The 19,704-nt window shown below is 44.2% G+C and overlaps 1 protein-coding gene across 1 annotated transcript; it reads right to left on the bottom strand.

Annotated features, from left to right (window-relative positions):
* Positions 1-12,563: 12,563 nt before the first annotated feature.
* LOC115765166 (protein disconnected) lies at positions 12,564-17,439 on the bottom strand. The gene is made up of 2 exons (XM_030708579.1): positions 17,383-17,439; positions 12,564-14,426 (listed from the first exon to the last, which is right to left on the bottom strand). The coding sequence occupies exon 2, from the start codon at positions 14,409-14,411 to the stop codon at positions 12,636-12,638; it is 1,776 nt and encodes a 591-aa protein (XP_030564439.1). The 5' UTR covers positions 14,412-14,426; positions 17,383-17,439; the 3' UTR covers positions 12,564-12,635.
* Between the last annotated feature and the right edge of the window lie 2,265 nt (positions 17,440-19,704).

The following is a 19,704-nucleotide window of genomic DNA, read 5'->3' as shown; positions in this document are numbered from 1 at the left end:
AAGGTGGTCAGCTCAGGTACGCTCTTGAGTTCTTTAAGATCTCATAGCCAAACCTGGCATTTACAAGTTTTACCTTGCTCCCACACATGTGAGCAATATATAGATAAAATCGGTTGAAGAATACGTTTTTTTATGAAAAATATTCTTAAAAATCCGCAATTACGAGGTTCCCAATGGAAACCCAAACATGTATCTAATTTATGATCTTTTTCTTACTTGCTTGTAAGTACTTCATGCTAATTTTTTTGATGAGTATTAACTCAATATTTTAAATATTTTAAAAATGAGTAAATACTTATGCTCGTCTCATATTCCTATCCAAACTCCGTTCGAATATTCTCTATCAAGGCACATATGTGTTCCATGTTTATAGGGCTTACTTATCCATATTGTACATTTGTACATAGCCAGCTGAAAATCGGAGTACTCTTCAGCAGAAGATGGCTGCGGGGTTTGAACAGGCTTCCCTGAGTGTACACATTAAGTTGGTTTTCAAGAAAAATAAATCAATGTCAATAAATGTATTATAACTAACAAGCTTCATATTTGTCCAGGCAAACTGGTCAAAACTATGTGAACGAAAAGCTCAGTAAAGTCGGCGAAGCCAATTAAGTGGCGTGTTCAAGTTTGTGTTTATAATTTGCATGAGTCTCTAAGGAGTTAAATGAGTGATATACGTTATGTATGTGCGAGTGGATTCACATGCTCCACATCAAAGTTTGCAACTGGCATCAATCACTTAAGTTAAATTAAGGCATCTCCGCGGGGTCTGGGCCAGCTGGAGCTTGGAGCAGGCGGAGCGGGAGCCGCAATTATTTAACCGCCGGTTGGCGGTGCGCCGTGCTGATGACATATGCCGAGACCCTTAGGCAGCCCAATCAGCTGAGACAATGTCAGAGTTGAACAGTCAAAGTTGAAGTCGTAGAAGTCGAAGTCGATGTCGGAGTCGGAGTTCGAGTTCAAGTGCGGGTTGGAGTTCTTTATTTTCGAGTGACTGAGTACGCCCATTCGCTGCTGTATTCGCTTGTGTGTTTTGTGGTTGAGCCGCAGAACATTGCGCCCTGGTTTCACAAGGAAGAGGTGGCGCCGAAAGCGAGGGGGTGCGGGCAGCCAGGCGCCTTTTTCATCATACGCCGTTTACCGGTCGCATTTGCCATTCAGCTGCGGGCGCTGCCCGAACAAACATACACGGGCGACCTTTCCGACCTGCCGACCACACACACACACCCACACCCATACACCTTCACATGGAAGCTTAATGAAGCTTGTGTAATTGATTTTATGTTTGTTAAAAACGGCAGAAAAAGAAGCAACGTTCCAGGCACTCGACTGGCCATTCGTTGTTGTCGATTTGCCTCAATATTCATGGCATTCAATTTCAATTGAATCGCAAAAAATCAAGCAGCAGCAGTCGAGAGAGAGAAAAAAACAACTAATTTTGCTGGCCTGCAGCAACTAAAGTGCATAAAGTGGCCGCTAACAGGAAAAACACAACTTGAGCTTCAGCCAGCAATCGGCCAGCTACCCCCACGCCACATGCCCCATGCCCCATGCCCCATTCCGCATGCAGCATGCCCCATCAGCACACGCAGTAGCAGTGGCTGTGGCAGCACTTGATGGTTTCATTTTGGCTGGGCCGTACGTACAGTAGCCGCCAGTGTAGGGCACAGGGTGCTGTGTAGGGTGTCCATTACAAGGGCCAGCTGACTGCAGCCCTTTCGTGCTGGCAAACCCAATTAGCACTTATCTATGAGTTTGTTAGACACGAATTTGTAGTGGTAGTTGTCTTTGTGTTGTTTATGTTGATACAACACACAGCACAGCAGAACGAAACTGAACCGAACCGAGCCGAACTACATCTAAAAATCCTTAAAGTGCCGCGCCGCACGTCAACTTGGAAAATCCGAAAACGAGGAGCGAGGAGCGACATCTAGAAACGACGCCGCCAGCACAGTCACAGATCACAGTCCACAGTTCACAGTTCACAGTTCACATTATCATTATCAAAGTGTTTACTTTGGTAGATGACTGGCCGGAGCCTGACATGGCCCCGGTTCTCGCAACACATTTTCGTTTGCCGCCGATGTGTTAATTGCACTTGGCGATGTTTTCCTTGAAAAGTGATCCTTTTGCCAGTGCCCAGCGCCCAACTACTGCACTGCGCTGTGCCACTGCGATAACGATATGGCTATGGGATATCAGATTAAACAACATTGCCGACACGCCCGACCTTGGCCCGATCCGTGACCCGGGACGCGAGACGCGGGACGCGGCACCTTCGCAAACAACAGCCACACATCGGAAAACAGAAAACCCAACAACGATATGGGTCGATATGGACTCCGAGCTAGGCTCTGGACTGTATGTCGCATGTTTGTTAACTGCAATTCGGTAGCATGTTTTCACAACATGTCGCCCAATTTACCCTTTCACGGTTTGCTTCGTCTGCTTCTTCATTTCTATTTATCTATCTGGCCTATCTTCAGTCCTCCATCTGCACCTCTTTGCCGAATAACTCCGATGTGTGCGTGCCACATGAGGATCTCCCAACGAGCATCGTTTGATGTCGCTTAACAGATCGCAGGCATGGCCCCTAAGGAATCCATCCATCCATATTCTACTATCTGACCATTTACATGCGCGCACTACCTGAGTACCCTTCGTTTAACCGGTTTATATCATTCCTCAGCTACATTTTGTCACACTTCGATCCTCAGGTTTTTGATTGTTTGCATTGACCTGCGCTTTAGCCACTTATCTCCGGTAGCTCTGTTTGGGCACCCCCCGACCGAGTCGGGCGAGATCAGTCGGCAGAGCAACGGACGAGCTGAGCATATTTGGGCATTGTGTGTTTTATGGAACTGCTAATTATGTAGGTGAAATGAGAACTGAGCAACTGGCCGCGGCATTAGACAACGCGCTTCCTTGGAACATCCATGGACATGCCAAAAATATGCCGTGCCCTAAACAAAACTAAAAGAAAAACCTTTGCACTTGCGTAAGATATCAAAACATGTAATTAGCTTGTTGTTGGTGTAAGCCAGGAATTTGGAAAGACTCTTACAATTTACCTTGCCTACACTTTTGGGTATTCAATCCAGTGCAAGGATTCGATCTTAGAAAGCTACTTTCAATAAGTTCTTAACTAGTTAGCTCTTAACCTAGATATCCTGCAAGATGTTGGTATTTTGACTTTTGTGCTCTCTCTAACACAATCAGCCTTATTTGAGCTTCGTCGTTTTGTATATAGTATATCACAGTATATATATTATATATTCCGTTACCTGAAGTCGACATTTAAGTGATGCCAAATATTTGATTATAAGCCAAAATATTTATTTCACTCAAAATTTCTTATTAATTTCTCTCAAAAATATCGCAAAAGTATGTCTGAGCATGTCGCTCAGCCTTAAGTTATATTTTCCATGTCATACAAATTAAATAAATATCATCTTGGTAGGGTTAATATTTTATGATTACGTGTACAACTTTTTCTACAATTTGGTTTAGGTCTTCGAATAAATATTTCAATATGTCGCGAAGTTTCTTTCAATAGTAAAATATCCATATTTATATACTATATTATATTTCTTGTGTAATTTATCAGTTAATAAAATTATTAGTACCATATTAAATATACCTCTGAACTATACTACAAACCGGAATTAGAGCTCGACTGAGAGAACTCTTAAAGTTTGTTGGGATTTCTTGTGACATTTGGTTAGTCGTCTAAAAAACATTTGGTAATGCTCTTCCCGCTCTTTCCGCTTAAAGGATTAAACTGTATATTGAAATACTTATGAATTGAATTGAATGCATTCCCCCCTCCAAGCAGCACCCCCTTTGAAATGGCAAACGCAAATCAGCATCAGGCCCACCACAGGCGCTATCAAAAGGCATTTTGCATGATGTGGCTGGAACAGATCCAACAATAAGTAAGCCATGCGTGCCATGGATGGATGCTGCTGTGCATGCAAATGGAAATGGGATCGGGTGTGTGTGTGTGTGTGAAGGGGGAGCGGTAAAGTGTTGGAGTGAGGATCAAGTGTGGGCTTTGGATATTGGTTTTCGGGGAGCGAAGGAATGAGACAGTAATATTCTACTGTTATTGTTACCCTTACGCATATGCAGCACGCGTTGCGGATGCTGCCGGGGTTAAGGGTGAGGGCGGCAGCGGGATTGCGGGGTGGCGGGGCGTTGGGGCGGCGGGGATGCTGCGGTATGCCGAGCTGCCTGCAATTTGCGCAATGTAATTTAATTAATGACAAAGAAAAAAAAAGTACTGCACATACATATAGATATATATATAGATATATATGTTTATGTATATGCATATGTTTATATATGCATACAAATCGTTTGTATTATGTGTCGAGCACAAGGATGACAGCTGGAGCTGCGGCTTGGTTTGGGGCACGGCACGGAACGCAGCGAGTCATGCGCCCGGACAGCTGGACAGAGCCGTGTCCCAGTGTCAGTTCCATTCGCAGCCGCAGCCGCAGTCGCAGTCGCAGTCGCAGTCGCAGTCGTTGTCCGGTTGACTGGCCGTCCGATTGGTTTCTGGCGGGGTGCCATTGCCATTGGCTGTGTTGTTGTGCGTGTGTGCGTGTGTGTGTTGATTATGTTGTTGACAACAGGCGTTACGCATTTTACGTATATTACGTAAATATTTATATAATGCAGCAGGTAAATTTATGCTGCCTGTTTGCAGGTGTGTGTATCTGTGTATGTGTGTGTATACTTGTGTTTGTGTGTGATTTCATACACATTTATGCATATGCACACAAGCCCACGGCCATTCGAATCCACAGAGGCCGCCGTGCTGCCCCATAAGAGACGCAGCAACAGCGACAACAACAACAACAACAACAACACTGGAACAGGAATAGGATCTGTGGCAACATGAGGGCAGCAGCTGCGGCGGCTGAAGCAAGCGGCGGTGTTTAAATGGTTGTTCGCAAAATATTTATTTTGGCTGGCAAGCAAATAGCCATTTAAGTAATTACTGCACTTAATTTTTAATATTGATTTTGCAAATTTATTAAAACTTAATCAATTGTTTAATCACATAATGATTATGCATCACCTGCCGTTGCCAACAGGTGCCAAAGCGGGCGGCTATAGTCCCCACCCTCTGGCAGAGCGTTCAAGTGCCCGCAGCTATCAGAACTAAATGGTTGATGATTTCTCTTTAATCAATCTGATTAAATTGAAAATTCTCTAATAATTAACAATGCTCTAGTTAAGTGTGCTTCAACTGGCATCTGCTAAACACTCACCCCACCCCCTGGCGCCTCCCACCGCCCTGTGCTCAACATTTTCTACTGTATGCTAATAAAAAATTGTTATTGAATTACTATCAGGCATTACTATCAGGTGTTTTGCATTTATTCCACCCATTTCGCGAACGTGGGAAAATACAAATCCCATTAAATATGACAGCATCAGATGTGTGAGTTTTCCGCAAAATATGAAACACGTCTCAAATATCATTTTACATAGACCATGATAACATGAAGTTAAGATTAAGATTAAGATGAAGCTAAATTAAGATTTCTTGCCGCTCATGTTGGAAGTTTCTTAAAATGGATGAACAGCTTTGAAGGTCGATAAGATAGCGAAAGAAAATAAACTTCATTTAATATATAAAAAGCGCTCTAGTCGGGAGTGCCCGACTAGGGAATACCCTGAACCTTCTTATACACTATTCTAGAAGCCACACGTTAAAATTGGTGACTCTTGCTCTTAAATTCTAAGAGATTTGCTCAAAAACGGGATTTGAATATCGATTTTTATCGATTGTTTGGAAACGGAACAGATTATCGGCTATCGGAGCAAACTTGTGCTCTGGGCCCTAGAAGGACCTTACTTCAAGTCTGGCCACGGCCAAATCGACTCGGCTGTTGCTGCTGGCCAAGTATATAAATATAAATATTAAGGGGGTCGGAAATGCTTCGTTTTGTCCGTTACATACTTTTGCGCAAAACCATTATTTCCTTTTAACCCATTTTCAATGGGTTCAGGGTCTAAACACACATTCAAATCAACAAGAGTTCGTAAATTGCGCCCAAGCTCTTCTCTTCTACTTTTATGCCAATCAAATTAACGGTACTCTGTAGTGGTCCAAAAATAACCGATAATATATATAACCGATATGTCAATATACAATTAAAAACTTTTAAGATGAGCTTTTTGGGAAAAGTACATGGCTCAATTTGTCTGTTGATGCTAATCAAGAATATATATAACAATAATAATATTTAATATTATATATAGATATACGCAATACTAATTTGTATATATATTTCTATTATTATTATTTTATACATATGATTATAATATTAAGAGGTACGAAAGTAGTTCGCGTGTAGTTCAATTCTGTCAGAATATCTGTCATATTGTACAGTGTACATTGTTGTATGATATATGGCCTTGATATTGAAATATCTTTGAGTATAACGCGTTTAACCTCGATAGAATTAAGAGCTCTGCTGCCCAAGCAGATTGTGTGTGGCAGCAGTTAAATGAGCAACTGTCGATGTCTTTGCCACTGGCGCAGCATTTGCCACTTGTCCAAAAGTTGTTCGTTTACTTCTGGCCTCACGCACACACACACACACACCGCCACACACACGCACACAGACACAGTGAAGCTCTGTTAGATACAGTCACCTGTGTCTGCTTCATGTTCCCATGAAATGTAAATTAAAATGTCGAATTAATTGCCCAAGTACTGAGACGAAGCCCGTCGAGCCGAGGCCGCTTCTTGGTATTCTCCCAGCCTCCGACACGAGCAACTAACGAGATTCAATCAGCGAGCACTTTACCAGCAATTTCTATGTCATTAAAATTAAGTATATTTATTTACTTGGAATCGAAGTTGTCTCATGGCTGTTCTTCTGCTTCTTCTTGATCTTGCTGCTGGCATACACAATTACCCAAATTTGAATGCATTTTATGATGATTACAGTTGAAAATAATCCTGCATCTGGAATACCAAACAGAAGCTTATCAGTTACGACCAGCAACCGGTTTGTGCACCCAACTAGAGAAAACCCCTCGCGACATCACTGGATATGTCCACGAACTACATTTAACCCAGTTTAGTGAGGCACTAAAATTAAATCTTAGCTAGAGTTGGGTTATCAAATAGTCTTGAGCAGGTGACAGATGTTTTGTGAAGAAGAATTTCGTTTCAGTTTTCCCAGAAAATTGCCAAATCAAAAAAACGTTGTCAACAAACTGATCTTCTATTAAAAAAAAGTTTACTTTAATTAAAAGCTGATTTAAAAACAAGGGAGTGCTCGACTAGGGGAGATACCCTGCACCAAGACCAAATGCAGCTTGCACTAGGTGGGAGGTGGACGCGGCGGTAGCTATAAAATGATAGATGCTTGATCTGTATGTACTATTCTGGAAGCTACATGTCAAACTTGTTGAGAGATTTGCTGAAAAAACGCGATTTCGATATCAATCCTTATCGAACGGGGCAAGTTATCGATTATCGGACACAAGCTCGTACTCCGTGAGCACTAGAAGGAGCCAAATTCTAGACTCAATTTCAAGTCTCTAGCTCTCATAGATCTTCTTGGATCGATGCGTTTATACATACGGACAGACAGACAGACAAACGGGCAGACGGACGGATCAAGAACATAAATACTCTATGAGCCTGGAGTTGCTTCCTTCCTGCCTGCCCGTTACATACATATGCTCAAATACATTATACCCTTTTCAATTTCAATGTGCTCAGGACATAATAAACAATATTTCCTTAAATTTCTTTTGTTTAGAGATATTTGGGTTTGGCAACAAGCCTTAAAGCTAAAGTTTTAAAAGAAACACCTGAAGCTGGTCATATTCAAAAAGCAACGAGCAAATGTGTTAATTATTTAATACATCTCATAAACCTAGAGTCAGTAAATGTTTAACTTAGATATGACATAACTTTTCCCGTCAATGATTAACCTTAACTGTTTGCTTGCAAACAAATTTAGGCCTAGGCTGAAGAACGACCCATTTAGATTAAAGTAAAATTTGTGGAAATATTAATCCAAATTTCTTAAATTTCATTCACAATTTGCCACGGCCATAAGCCAATGAGTTAAAAGCCACTTCGATCCTGTCCAAAACCATCTACAGGGTATCTAAGCTCAATTCGTTGCGTGAATAACGAGTGTCGTTCGCATGTCATATGCCAAACATGTCGTGTCTGTGTGGCATTGGACATTGTTGGGTTGTATCTGTATCTGTATATGTATCTGTATCTGTATCTGTATCTGCATATGCAAATGTATCTGCTGCCGCATATCTAGCTACATATTTGTCCGTATCCGTATCTGTTTGGCAAGTGAATTCGCGCTAGCCAAAAATTGAACAACAGTTGATCCTATTTCAAATGTCAAGTTAGCCCGACGCAGCGCAACATTCTCTACCTCTCTCGCTCTCTCTCTCCCTCTCTCTCTCTTTCGCTGTCTCTCTGGCCAACTCTATCTGCGTCTCCGACTACTTGACTGTCACATCTCAATAACCCTCGAGTGGTTTTCAATTGTCTCCAAAAATAAACGCATTTGCATCCCCCCCAGCGACGAAGCTGACGCACACACACACACTCACACTCACACAGCCCAATCCCAATCGCAATCCCATTTGAAATGTTAATTTTTAACGCTTTGTAAATTTTTCTAATATTTCATAAGGCCAAAAGAAATATACAAAAAAAATGCGCTGCACGAAGCGAAACCTTTTCCTTTGCTTCCGTCGCATTGCCAACCACTTGAGCACAAAAGTCACCCACTCGCCGCCACCCGCCCGGCGCCCCGCTGACGTCTCCAGTCTCGTGACATCATCCAATTCAGAAAACTTAAAAGTAAATAGATCCCCAGAGATGAGAGCAGCCATTTCACAGCACAACGTTGTCGTTGTCATTGTGGTTGCCATGCTCCATGTGCACCACACCATTGCGTGTATGTGTGTGTGGGTGTGTGTGTGTGTGTGTGTGTGAGTGTGTACGTGTGTCTCAAGTGACAACGCTGCCAAGGATCATCTCATAATGTGGCAAGCATTTAGCTGTCTGACTGACGCACAGACCCACTGACGGATTGCCCGACTCGCCCGCGCTCTCACTCGCTCGTATCCTTTTTGTTATTGCTTCCTCTTGTTTTTTGTTGGTTGTTTTTTTTTGTTTTTTCGTTTCCTCGACAGGCCGAGTCGACTCGCAACTCCCCTCTAGAGGCGGCACTTGACATTTTCACAGTCTTCACGCATTCATGTCAATTTTGCGGTTTCGGTTTCACGCAATGCTCTGCCCGCTGCTCCAGCTCTGGATCCGAATCCGGCAACTCCATTTGGATTTTTCATATTCTGAATTCTGAATTCGGCATTTGGAGCCCCGGCAAATGTTCTTCTATTCATATGGCATTTGAGTGCCTGTCTATCTAATGAGCATCATGTGTGTCTGTCCGTGTGTCGTTGTGTGTGAGTGTGTGTGTGTCGTCCATGCTTGTAATCTGTACATAAGTGGCCTCAGATGCCTATCCATAACGATGATGTTATTGCCGAAGCCGAAGCCGATGCTGATGCTGATGCTGATGCTCATGAAGATGCTGATGATGTGGTTGCCAGCGGACCAGTCAAATAAATCCACCAAAGCAACCCGAAAGTGGTCTGCGACGAATGTCACGCCCTCTACGAAGACAAGCGCATATAGAAATTTTTACATTTTATAGAGCACGAGCTACTTTTCGGTCATATAACATATCTGATATGCCCAAAATATGCCTGAACAACGAGCATTTGATTTGAATTTAGTTTTGACTTAGCAAAAGATGCTTCTCAAAATGTAATTTAATAACTTTAACTTTATTTTTACTGCCACTCAGTAAAACATTTTGACTCGAATTGAAAATAAAAAGCAATTCCAAGAGATTATTGAATGTGAAATATTATATGATAAAATATTTATACGATTTCTCATTTAGCTGTCTCTATGTCCTAGACCTAGAGCTGGGCCTAAAACCAGCACAATTATAACTCTTAGAAAAATAAGAAAATTGTTTACCAAGTCTTACAAAAAATATGGAAGAGATTGTTGAATTTTCCTAGGTTATCTTGTTCAAAGTAAATCAAAATAGGATTTAATGTGGTCCTAATTGGTATTTGCCATTATACAAAATAATAAAATATTATAATCTATATAATATATTAATAATTAATCTCTGTATATAAAACTGTTTGAGGTGACTGACTGACTGACTGACTGATTGGTGATCAAAGCACAGCCCAAACCGTAAGAGCTAGGAGGCTGGAATGTTCACTCTGGTTACCTTTTGTGATGGAGGTGCACGTTAAGACGGGGTTTTGGGAAATTCCACCCGCAAGTGCGGAAAAATAGCGAAAAACTTATGTATGAACATTTTTTGTTTTCCATTAGATCGGTCTCAAACTCCTTTTTAAAGATCTTTGCTAAAATTCATTCGAGGTGTGCTTTGCACTTTTTGGAAACTCCATCCCTCCTTGGTGGAAATGGGAGTCAAGGATTTGGTGGGTGACGTTTCGCCCTCAAATTTATTTCCAAAGATCTGTACGAAAAATCTTTTCGCAGGATCCAAACTTCTTCGGTAGAAATGCGATTTAAAGATGTTTTAAACGAAGTTGTAAGTTGTTTCCGATTTGCTTCAAACTTATTTTCAAGGTTCTACATAAAAACCTAATGAATACGTGTTTCAGCGGTTTGGCTAGTTCCACCGGCAACAGTGGTAAATTGGCGGAAAACGTTTTTGTGAAAGTTGTTTGTTTACCGTTCGATCAGTGTCAAAATTGAGAAAATATATTTCATACGTGCTACGGGCAAGGCCGGGCTATACCCGCTTGTAATTATAATTAAAATTATTAAAAAACTTTGTCATCAAATCGAAATGGGGCTCAGCAATGCGCCTTTTCATTGAGCTGCACGTTTCATTGAACTTCTTTTAAGAAAGAGAGAGCGAGGGTGAAAATGAAAGTAAGGGGGAGAGAGACAGAGAGAGTGAAAGATAATGTGAGAGGAAGAATAAGAATTACATTTAATCTCAACGCATAGTTGTTTAATTTGACTGAATTCCAAACATGGCTTCAATTAAAAGTCGTAAGGAAGTTAATTTCATTTAAAAAAATGTTTCTCATGCCAACTGCCTACAGAGAGGCAGGGTTAATCGGAGCATCAAGAGCTGCTTCCAAATAAAGCTCCACATGAGGAAGAGCCACATCCTGTGGGATTATTAGCCCGAATTTGAATTTGGTGAAATTTTAATGTTTTCTGAAGATCTAAAGATCTAAACCTTAACTACTTGTGGCTTATTTAAAAAGCCACGTGCTAAATTTTATGATTCGAAAACTATCCAAAATGATTTAGTCTTGGATTAGGATATGATCACTTGATCATGATAAACCGAGTCCTTCAAGTTTTATGCAACCAAAGCTTGCATTGAATGTAAACAAATTTATGGCTCTAAAGTATCTGAGAATTTCTATAGCCATAAAACTGGATAGTTCCAATAACTCTCTAAAAGCATCTATTCCACTCTTATTGCTGATTTGCCCCCCGTTTGAAAAAAAGAATGTTAAAAAAACACAGGACATTTTGTTTTGTATGTTTCTTGAATTTTGCTTGGTTTTATTGTTCAAATGAAATATCATTTATTAAATACACAATGAATCTCTTAGGGAGCACATTTTTCGATTTTCGATAGAGCAATAACATTTCCATTTCCACTGAACATCCATGGATATATTAGCAACAACTAGATGTATCCATGTGCGTACAGAATTTGTTTAGTAAACTATATAAATATAGGGAGAGGGGCGTGACGAGGGATGGATGGGGGGAGCACTAAATACACAGGGGCATAAACACACGAGATATGTTGTTGTTGTTGTTGTTGTTGTTGTTTTTTTTTTTACTTTTCTTGCTTTTTTTGTTTTCGTATATATAGTAGTATTTATATTCCTATATAAAGTTAGTTACAAATACAAATAGTTATTGGCTACGAAAAAAAATTGTTGCACTTAAAATTACATAATATATTATTAATATACTTTGCTTTTTAGTTTAATATTTATAAATATCAATACTTCGTTGTACGCCGTACAGTGGGCCAAAAGAGTTGCGCATTCAAGGAGCTAACACACACACACACACACACACACACACATACACTCACACAGACAGACACTATTTAGCGAGCTCTCCTGGTCACACTGGGTGCACTTGCACTGAGGAACGGATTGAATACTATACACTTAGATGTCGTATTATCTTAGAATACAGGAAAAAAAAAACGTTATTTTGTAAAAAAAAATATTTATATATACGATTTATATATAACACAAGTACGAGTAGAAAAGCTAAGTTCCAGCATGATAACATAATCATATAAACCAGATCGGGTTCTGTTTGTCAACGTCTATTTCCATTTCAATGCAGATCCAGATTCAGTTACAGTTAATCTATATAGGCCATTTCATGGCTGCGTGCCCAACAAAAAAAAAAAAAAAAAAAAAAAAAAAGGGGGGGAGGGTTGCGAGGGGGTTGCTTTTTAATTGAGAACATTTGCTAATTGATTGAGCTCTGCCGAGGCGAGGAGCGCGGGCCACTCTTAGACGGAGATGGCGGCATTGGTGGGCGGCATGTCGCTGTATTGGGCCGGCTGCGGCTTCGTCGGCGCCGTTGGCGGCGCCTTCAGGTTGCTGCTGCTGAGCAGCATGGAGCGGTAGACCTCGGAGAGCAGATTCCAGGGCGCGGCGGCTGTGGGCGACTGGGCGGCGCTGCTGGTGGCGCTGGCGGTGGCGGCGGCGGCCGCTGCGGCGGCAAACATTTGCGTCTGGAGCAGCCGGATGTGATGCTGCTCCTCCAGATCCATGCCGAAGAGCAGGCCGGGCGGCGACGGCGCCAGCGCGTGACCAGAAGCCGCGGCAACCGAACTGGAGCCAGCGATGGAGACGGAGCTGGGCATGGGGTTGGGCTGCGGTTGGCGGTTGGGGCTGATTGCGGCTGCGGCTGCGGCGTCGGGCGAGCAGCTGCTCGGCAGGTGTTTACGGGCCTGCGGCGTGGACAGGTCGTGGGCGTGCTCGTCGTGGTGGGCGCGCCGCTCGTGACTGTGCGTATCGGCGCTGTCGCTGTCCAGCTCCAGTTCCATTTTGATGGCTGTCGTCGACTCCTGGGAGCTGGAAGCGCAGCTGTCGTGACGCCGGCGCTTGCCCAGCAGCCGTTCCATGGAAAAGCCGCTGCCGCCGCAGGGGCTGGGCGAGCGCTTGCTGCGGCGCTCGCATAGCTCCTGTTTTGGCTCTGGAGCTGATCTTGGCTGTGGCTCCGGTTCCGGCTCCGGCTGGCGTTCGCGTCGCTTGTGCAGACTAAAGTCCAGGGGCTGCTCCGTGCGCTCCTCCTCATCGAAGCTGGTGTGACTGTTGGTATTGCTGGCCAGGCTCAGGCTGCAGTGCAGCTCTGCATCCGCCTCGTTGTCCGCATCCGTATCCGCATCTGCATCCGCCTCGCTGTGGCAGTCCTGACTAGCTGGACTTGAGCTGTTGGCATGCATGTCCACATATACGTAGACGCCCTCATCATCGGCATCCGCATCCGCTTCGGCATCCGCATCGGCATCGGCATCGATATCCGCCTCCACGTCCGCATCAATGTCCGCATTTGCCTCGGCAAAGAGCCGCTCGTGCTGCGTGCGGCCCGCGAGCAGGCCAAGATTATGCAGACCCGACTGCCCGCCAAACATAACATGAGCCGCAGCAGCCGCCGGCACGTAGCCCACAGCGGGATGATGGGGATGATGTGGATGGTGTGCATGATGTGGATGAGGTGGTGGCAGCAGCCCCGGGAAGGCTGCAGCTGCGGCAGCGGCCGCCGGGAACACGGGAAACTGTTGAGCGGTGCGTCCGTCGTGTGGCGAAATCTTGCGGCGAATATGCGGCGAATGGAGCTTCGGATTCGGATTGGCGCTGTGCCGATTCCGCGAACGCCTCGAGCTGAACACCATGTTGCAGCCATCTACGGTGCACTTGTGCATCTCGCGCAGATGCACCGCCGAGAAGTGTATCTTGAGCGCGCCCTTGTCGCAGAAGGTCTTGAAGCAAATCGAGCACTGGACACGCTTCTTGCCCGTCGCCGGATTGATGAACTGACCCGCCAAATTGATCGGCGGCGAGCCCCAGCGCTTTGGCTTCGCATGGCTCGCAAGTGAACCGGAGCTGCCCTTGCCGCTGCCGCAGCCAGCTCCAGCTCCAGTTCCAGTTCCTGTTGCACCCGCTGTGCCCGGCGAGCTGGCTGGCGATTTGGCGGTCTGGCCCATGTGCGAATGCGGATGGGCATGCGGGTGTCCCAGCAGATAAACGGGCGGCATGAACGGATTCATAATGTGCTCCATTGTCTTGGGCAAGTGCTGCAAAAGAAATGGTAAAAGTCGCTGATTAGAAAATTGTCTGCATGTATGTGTGTGTGTGTGAAATACTTAAGAATTCTTAAGATACAAATGTAACTGATGTAGCTAAACAGCTAAAAAAAAATCTCTGAGATACTTAGCTAAGATACAATTGCAACTAATGTTAACTTGGATATACAAAATGTATCTGTTAGATACAATATCTATGAGCTAAACAACTTGATTATTAAGTATCTGCAAGATGCGGCATGCATCTGATATCTGATGGATACAAAAAAATACTAACATACAAATGCAACTTTGGGTTTTGATTAAAAGTTACATAAGAAACGTTCAGCTACAAAAAGTAACTACAAGATACAAGCTGCATCTGCGAGATGTTAAAAAGTTTAGTTACAAATGCAGCTCCGAGTAATTAAAAGTTTTAATATCAACAAATCCGATTTTTGTCTGTTTCTTTTTGCCGTCGGCCGGCCGAATGCACTCGACTGATATGTAAGAGATAATTGTTGTGCTGATTTTGTCCTCAATCGGCCCTCAGCGCTGGTTGTCAACCGGCAAACTGGCAAACTGGAAAGTCCAAAGTGTCGAGGATGTCAATCAAAGCGCTCGGCAAGTCAGTCGCTCGAGCAGGGCTGCGAGAAGGGCGGACGCGTCGGCTTAGCGGGGGAGTTCAAGGCAATGGCAACGGCAGTGGCAACAGCTAAATCCTAATCAGAAACTAATACAGGGGGGGCTAGGGGGTTGGTGGCAGGGTAGGTGGAGGGCAGTTGCTGTGACAGCTGCAAAAGTTACGCAACTTTTTGCGACTTTTGTGTTATCATCGCTGGCCGTTTACCCCCCTCATTGCACCCCCTTACCCTCACTGGTCCCTGCATGACAGCAGCATCCAATGCCAATTACAGATTTCAAATTTGCTGCGCAATTAAATCGTGGGCACAACGAGAACGCACAGTGGTACCAGAAGTGTCAAAGCAGGAATGTATCTCAAAGTACAAATGTTATTCGAGCAGCTCAATTAAAGAAGAGGCATTGCATAATTGCAAAAGGGTAAACATTTTAATTGCAAATCCAACATATACTTATCGGGAAGCGGGCGGCTTTTTGTGCCCTTGACGCACTGTACTGGACCGGACCGGACCGGACCGGAGCGGACCGGACCGGAGTTGTATTGGCCGTCAGCAGCCGCTGCCCCGCCGTCTTTGGAGCATTTGCTCATTTGCTTGGCCAAAATCTTTTACAGCTTTTTCGGCTGTCCGGGGCACCCATTAAAACCGCAAAGACGACGACAACATGCGGTGATCGGCAGCTAGTCCAAGTCGTTTTTTATTGTTAATGTTGTTGCCGTGTTTCACCGCCTGCCGCCTGCCGCCTGCCGGCTGCCGCTCGCTACTGTAATTGCGGCTGACGAGCGGCGCAGAATTGATGGCCAAAGTGTGGCGGGAGGGGCGGGGACAACGATGGGGACAATTGTTAACGCGACGATGGGGATCGCGGTCGCGTCATGTTGAGCGATCAACGCTGTTAGCCGACTCTGGCTGCCCCTCTCAGTCGCTATCATTTGGAATCAATCTCAAATGTTCAACAAACACATGCGCCAATGTCGGCAGCACACATAAAGACACACACAAATACATATACATATATACCCATTCAAACTAACGTGTGCAGCCCAGCTGAGCTTGGATGTACTTCTTGTGCCCATATAATCCAATAAAGTATACAGATAAAGCTTGGACACATGAAAGAATGCATGAAATATGTGCGAAAATGCAACTGTTTGCTTAATATGCAATTCTTTAGCAGTTCGTAGGACAAGAACTAAGTCAGTTCAAAGGTGTCTATGAGATATAACAATTTCCATAAGATACAAATGTATCTTTGCTATTAAATAATATATTTAAGTTAAAATTACAAAAACGGAACTCCAAACGCAAGTCAAAGTATAGATACAAAAGTATCTACGAGATACAAAAGTATTTATAAGATACAAATGTATCTTTGATAGACAAGAATATATTATAGTTAAAGTTATCAAAACCGGAACACATTCAAAATACTCTCTTAAAATCCTTGATCACACGAAAAGTATCTTCGAGATACAAAAGTATCTTCATGATACAAAAGTATCAACCACATCGAAATTGACTGCACAGGATCACATCTGATCTGCTAAAAGGCAGCTCAAAGCTAAAGCTCAGCCAGCGCACAGTGGGACAAGACATTTACATAGAACGGATTCGATTGCAAGTTCTGCTGTCTGCTCAAAATCGGATTAAAACCTTGTTTTTAAAGCGGAGAGTCATTAGAAACGATAGCCACTATAACAACAAAAAGACATGTGTAATGCCACTGTGTGTGTGTGTGTGTGTGTGTGTGTATTTGTGGTAATTATTTTTGTCAAACGCTTTAAATATCTTAACAACGACAACAACAAAAAACCGATCACAAATTTTGATGGCCAGCATCGAATGTGTTGTTGTTGTTGTGTGTTTTTTATTATCGGCATGTTGAAAGTCACAAATTCCAAGAGCTGACGAGAGACGACAACAACTCCTGTTTATAGCTGTTGTTGTTGTTGTTGTTGCTTGTTGGTTGTTGTTGTTGGTTGTTGTTGCTTGTTGGTTGTTGCTGTTAGTACACATTATAATAAGCAGCGGAGGAGCAATGAACGGGAAAGAGACGATGATGACGATGATGACAATGATGATGATGATGATAATGATGCTGGTCTCTGGACCCTGGTCTAGTGCTGAGCTGTGCGCGTATTTGTATCTCAGTTTGTATCTCAAGCAACATTTAAAAAGACAAAAATCTTAATTACAAATTTCAGATTTCTTATTTTTTTTTTTTTTTGGCTTTATCTTGGCCCGAAATTTGTTAAACCAATTTTGGCCACTCGCCGACGGTAAAAAGCAGAAAATAAAAAAAAAACTAAATAAATGAATGTACTTACAATTTTAGCTGCTAGTGAAATTCTCCACAAAAAAGGTGTTTGTTGTCTTTTTTGTTTTGTTTGAATTTGTTTGTTTGCTTTGTTTTTTCTTTATTTAATAATTTGTCACCAAAAAAATTTCACATATTTTGTGTATTTAGTTTATTTTGTTGTGGCTCGCATTAAAAATGTTTTCTTTTATTTTTATTGAATATTATTTTTATAATTGTTGCCCGAACGCGACGGCGACGGCAAAGTCTCACGAGGCACACACAAAACACAGAGACGAAGGCTACGAAATAACGAAATAACAGTTATTGTTGTGACGGTGACGGTGACGGTGACTGTGACTGCGACAGAAGCAGAAGCAGCGGCAGCAAAAGAGATCCACTCCTTCGAAAGTCGTGGGTGACACTGATTGTCGTGCGGCTGCGAGCAGAAAAAATGTAACGACGACGACGACGACAAATGCGACAGCGACAACAGCAGCAGAGACAGCGGCAGCACTCAGCACACAGCACACAGCACATACACACGTACACACGCATACGTAGCGGCAGCGGGGTGGGTGACACTTTGCTCTCGCAGCGACGAGCGACGGCAAAGAGCAGCGAGGCAGCAGCAGCAGCAGCAGACACGCAGCAGCGGACAAGTTCAACGTAACTGCCCCACAAACGTCTACCTGAAACGCAGCCAGCCAACGAGCGAGTGAGCGCTGTGTCAGTGTGCGTGCGTCTGTGTGCATGTGTGCCTGTGTTTGTGTGTGTGGCTGTGAGAGCAAGAGTATGAGAGCAGAGACGTCGCTTGGGCTATTGGAATTGGCCTGCAGTTGTATAGTTGTAGTTGCTATTGTAGGTGTATTCGTGTTTGTTGCCGCGCGGTCTTTGTGATGCCTTTTGCTGCTGCTGCTGCCGCTGCCGCTGCCGCCGCTGCTGCTGCTGCTGCTGCTGCTGCTGCTGCTCTTGCTGCTTGTTTAGGCTGTGTCACATTGTCGTCGTTGGGTCATCACACATACACACATGCATGCACTATACAGCGCAAGCGAATGCGATAGCGCTATTGGCAGTTGCCTCTCTCTTTCTCGGTCGCACCAATGCCGCTTGCGCAAAGCAGTCGGTTAAGCAGTGCAGAGCAAAGAGAAACAAGGCTCTCTTCGGTTTTTATGTTGATTGCATTTGCAATAAGCCTAAAATATTTACCGGTCAAAAACTTAAAGCCCATTTATGACAGCATAAAATTTTAAAGTATGGCTTAAGAGCATTGCAGGCACTGTCATCGCTTCTGGGTGGGGGCTGGCGGGCGCATAGGCGTAGGCGTATACGTAGGCGACTCAAATTTCTCACGCACACAGACAGAGGCATACGCATGGTCAACAGCTTGCTGTATGTGCGTTTAGGGAAAAAATAATTCGTGGGACATCGACCACGACCACAGTCAAATGGCTGCGTACAGTGCTGTGCGTGTGTGTGTGTGTGTGTGCGAGCGGCGCACAAAATATTTTTGGCTATTGCCAGCTCGCTCGCACATTGTCGTCTGAGTGGACGAGTGGTTGACATGCGACGTATTTGTGCTTGCTGACCGAGCGAGCAAGCGGCCAAAGCAGCAGCAGCACCACACACACACATTCGCACACACACACACACACACACACACCTGCCCGCTCACGCACCTTTTGCTCACTCTCCCGCTCTGCTGCTCTCCCGCAGCTGGCCACAGCGTCACACAGTGTCATTTGCTCGCCAACCAAAGAGCGCCAGTGCGCGCTCTCTCATGGGGCTAGCCGTGTCGGTATGCGTGTGCGTGTGTGTGTGTGTGTCGCCCCATTAGCCAGCCCGCGTGTGACAGAGCTAAAACGAGTTGGCCCCATCATTTGTTCGAATGAAATGGCAATGGCCAGCCAATTCGTCGTTGTCGCTGCTTATTGTCGCTGTTGCTGCCGCCGGCAGCGACGCCGACCGCAGCAGCGCTGCTCAGCGTGCATGTGCCGTAGCTTACTTGAAATTGCCGTCGTTTTGTCTTCGTCTCATTATGGGCCATGGCAATGTTGTTGTTGTCGCCTTCGCCTTCTCGTCGTCGTCGTCGTCGTCGTCGTCGACGTCACACGTTGCTTTTTGCTCTTTTTCTTATTTTTTTAAATTTTTGTCATTTGATTTCTTGTCCACTGCGCTCTAGCGACGGGGCGGTGGCAGCGACTGCGACTGAGAGCTGAGAGTGTGTGTCCGTCTCTTTTTAGTAAACACCAATGAGTGCCCTGCCCGTGCGATTGTGTGTGTGTGTTTGTGTGTGTGTGTGTGTCTCTCGATGTGTTCGTGAGCACACCTCTCGCTTGCTGCAAACGGCGAC

This window comes from Drosophila novamexicana, unplaced genomic scaffold (genome assembly GCF_003285875.2).
Source record: "Drosophila novamexicana strain 15010-1031.04,08,12 unplaced genomic scaffold, DnovRS2.1 tig00000932-arrow-arrow-pilon, whole genome shotgun sequence".
In the NCBI taxonomy this organism is placed as follows: Eukaryota; Metazoa; Arthropoda; class Insecta; order Diptera; family Drosophilidae; genus Drosophila; species Drosophila novamexicana.
This window is presented reverse-complemented; position numbering and strand designations above follow the sequence as displayed.